General features: G+C 51.4%; 1 protein-coding gene across 1 annotated transcript; it reads right to left on the reverse strand.

Moving 5' to 3' along the window:
- Positions 1-1,838: 1,838 nt before the first annotated feature.
- Positions 1,839-3,152, reverse strand: LOC119383024 (leukocyte elastase inhibitor). Its single transcript, XM_037650987.2, has one exon. It carries the CDS (start codon positions 3,128-3,130, stop codon positions 1,931-1,933), a length of 1,200 nt encoding a protein of 399 aa, XP_037506915.1. The 5' UTR covers positions 3,131-3,152; the 3' UTR covers positions 1,839-1,930.
- Between the last annotated feature and the right edge of the window lie 368 nt (positions 3,153-3,520).

The following is a 3,520-nucleotide window of genomic DNA, read 5'->3' on the forward strand; positions in this document are numbered from 1 at the left end:
TCTACTTAAACTTTGCGCGCATATGAGTTTAAGAAAGGCGCACACTTAATGTATTTGACGATTAAATTAGGCTAGCACAGAAATCTCACTCCGATTTTGTTGAAAGTTAGAGCCTGTGTACGTGTTATCCCTTCGGCCTGTCCCGTCTTGATAAATCTGCGCTAGACACTTCAGTCACTCCAGGTATTTGTGGGGTATACCTTGATGTAATTCAAATGCATACTCCATGCACAGAAAGCACTACGATTCAAATGTGCCGCTAGAGGCGCGTACTGGCAAAGAGGTGCATGAGGCTGCAATTGAGGGTATAGTGCTCAACCAATACAGGCTGCCTTTGCAGCCCTCGAAGACCAACGGATGACAATCAATGCATCAGATTTGGTTATGATATGGTCACTCCAGCCGTAGATGATAAAGACTGCTTGCTTCGCACATGGCAGTCGTTTGTAAATAGCTTAGGAGAAGGCAATGTAAGCTGAGAAAAATTAAAAGAGTAAAAGAGGCTACGCCGCGAGAAAAAAAAACAATGAAGTTGAAGCTTCGGGATAGCTACAAGCTACCGAAGAAAGAGGGCCGTGGAGATAATGTTAAAGGCGCAGTGCTTGAAGGATAACGGAAGGCTGGCGGAACGGGCACGGGCCGCGGCACTAGCCAAAGGCTTCCCAGACTGAGAAAGCTGCCCACCTCGGTCGATGTAAGAACTTTCTCGCTGTTTCGAGCTGTAAGCATTCATTACTCCTCCTCCTCCTCGAAAAGGGTTCCGGATGGGAAAACTTAATACATTTCTGCTAGTCGTGTATATATTTGTTTAATTAGCACAACCCGTATCACAGGGGAGAGCCGAGCAAGCAAACGTGAGCGCGCGCGCGTGTGTGTGGTGAGTGCGTGCGCGCGCGCGTGGCAGATAAGTCTGGTTAACTAATCTCGCTTGCTCTTCATGCCTGCTATCTCTACTGCGCAAAAGCAGAAGAGAAATAATGACGAGGGGAAATAATGAAGGGACACAAACTACGTTTACTCCAACCAACCGCTTTGGGACATCTATAAAACCACGTTTCCAGTTCAGTGTTTCGTAACTAAGCTCTACTAAAACAGCGTTGCAGCGTTCGATTCAGGTCAAGGACTCGAAGGATGGGCCGTACGTGTTGGCAATGCGGCAAAATTAGAGCCATAGCGCTGCGTTTCGGACAATCAGACTGAGGCTCATCGCTCACGAAAATACTTACAAGCTCTTACGACGATAAGGGACACTTTTGCTTGTATGTGCATTCGTGTATGCTTGTGTGTGCATGACTCAGCCTTCCTATTTCAGATGCGATAAGAAGGCTAAATGTGTTCTGCTAAATGGCTATGCGAGAAATGTGTTGGAATATTGAGCTATACGAATCTGGTGCTTAAAGTTAAGGAAATATTATGCACTGTGGGTGCCGTGACAAGCTGTGCAGCTTTGCCAACTATCCCCTTTAAACCATATTACGAATCAGTTAAAGAAAGAAGGAAAGAAAGGAGGGTTTACGCTTCGACGCTTCCCACATTTTTACGTTAGTGTTATTTCGTGCGTGCTTGAATTCTTAAATCACGTCACACTTCGAAGCGCGTAGAAGAGCGTTCTGCGCGTCGCGAAAACACACGGTATCGGAAGTCGAATGTTTCTAGCAAAAATCAGAAGAAATTATAAAAGACGGCAAAAAAAGGGGGAGGAGGCAAGAATTTAGTCATTGTTCTATGCACGGCATTACGGCTGTCATACAATTTCCGTCCTTATTAAATTTATATTGCATGTACATAAAACGTTCTACTTTCCAGTAAAGAAAATACATAGGAAGTGTACTAGAAGGCCGTGCTTTATTTGAAGGACGTTCTTTCTTACGTCGTAGAAGCGGCACATCCTTCTCACTCGCCAGTCCTGTCGTGCCGCGGGAGGGAAGACTCAGAGTGTGTTAACCTGTCCGATGAAGAGAACCCGGTTAGTGCTCCTGTCTCTGATGTAGAAGATGAACGGGCGATCCACCGTGAACTCGATGGGTGGCGGCGGGCTGTAGTGAGCCGACAGCGCCACGAAACCGAGCCCAGTGATTGCGGTCGCGACGGTTCCTTCCTCGTTCACCTCGACGGCAGCCTTGTGGAGCACGTCGGATATGACCAGCGGCACGGCCTCGCTGATACCGCTGAAGTTGGCCGATCCTCCGAACACAGAGTTCAACCCAATGGCCCTCATCGCTGGTATCAAGCCGTAACTCAGACTCATATCGAACTTGGGAAGCTGCAGGATGACGTCCCTGAAGCTCAGCCTGCCGCCCACGTCTTCGAGTGTGGCCAGCGACAGGCCGTTTCTGACCGCTGTGAGTCCAGTAGCGTTGTCCGGAAGCAGGACCACCATGGTGAACCGGTCTCCCTCGTAAGGTATCTCCAGCGCGGAGGCGTGGAGGGGTTCGACTCTCGCGTAGGGGAAGCGCGCCCTCAGGTGCATCGCCGGTTTGCTCACCTCCGTGGTTCCCAGGTTGAGGAAGGGCTTGTTTATAGTCCTGTGGGCGTCGAACTTGGTTACCCAGGTACCCTTGAAGTAGACGGCGTTCAGGATGAAGAGCACGATGTCCAGCGGCTGACCCTCCGATAGGATGCCGGAGATCTTGCCCCTGGTCTTGCCACGCACCCAGGCGTTAACTTCGGCCGCCACCCTGGGACCGTCCTCGAGAAAGTTCGCGGACTTCACGTCCGCGTCGAAGATTTCGCGAAGCTGCTGTTTGTAGCTGTCGGATATGGGGAAGCGATCCTGCGCCAGAACCACGTTAGCCACGTCCAGAGTGACGTTCGGCGAAGCCGACAGTTCCAGGAGGTTTTTGTACGCCGCGAGCAGCCTGCTTCGGTCGGTGAGGCCCACATCGGTGTGGCCAAACACCGAGTTCAGCTCGGCCTCGGACCCTCCCCTTGCGCCGGCATAGGCCATACCGAACGCTGCGGCAATGCTGGTCGGCGAGAAGAAGACATTGGCCGAAGGATTTTGGGTCGCGAGTTCCTTGAGCAGGTTCACGGCGAACTGGTTATGGGCCCTGGCGAGCAGCGTAGAGTCGTCGGTCTCGCAGTGGGCTACGGCGAGCGCCGACGCGAGAAAGAGAAATTTGGCGAGCATCGCGAGTGTTTTTTGCGAAGGCCTGGCCGTCGGCTTCCGAGTCGCCTCTTTTTAAACCGACTCGCGGTGACCTCCATTTCCTTTTTTTGTTCGCCAGCGAATTTGTTTTTCTTGAGCGTCGCGACCACCGACGAAGATCTCGGATTGCACCTCTTAGCAGACACAACGCTGGACGTCCGTCCGCCTCAAGTGTATGCGATTGCTTCTATCTTTGTCAGCACTTGGTTTTTATCTGCGTCAGTGGTAGGCGGCATTTTATTTCCTCCGTCGCGAGAGACAGCTCGGGTGGAGGCCTGTCGCTGACTACGATGGAAATACAGAGTCCTCGGAAAAAAGAAAACGTTCGTTGTCGCGCGACAGTTGATGACGCCGTTGGCAGTGCCGTCGCAT

This window comes from Rhipicephalus sanguineus, chromosome 2 (genome assembly GCF_013339695.2).
Source record: "Rhipicephalus sanguineus isolate Rsan-2018 chromosome 2, BIME_Rsan_1.4, whole genome shotgun sequence".
Classification (NCBI taxonomy): domain Eukaryota; kingdom Metazoa; phylum Arthropoda; class Arachnida; order Ixodida; family Ixodidae; genus Rhipicephalus; species Rhipicephalus sanguineus.

Bases quoted from the DNA above. Each gene is read 5' to 3' on its own strand.
- LOC119383024 (XM_037650987.2), bottom strand. From the start codon at position 3,130: ATGCTCGCCAAATTTCTCTTTCTCGCGTCGGCGCTCGCCGTAGCCCAC.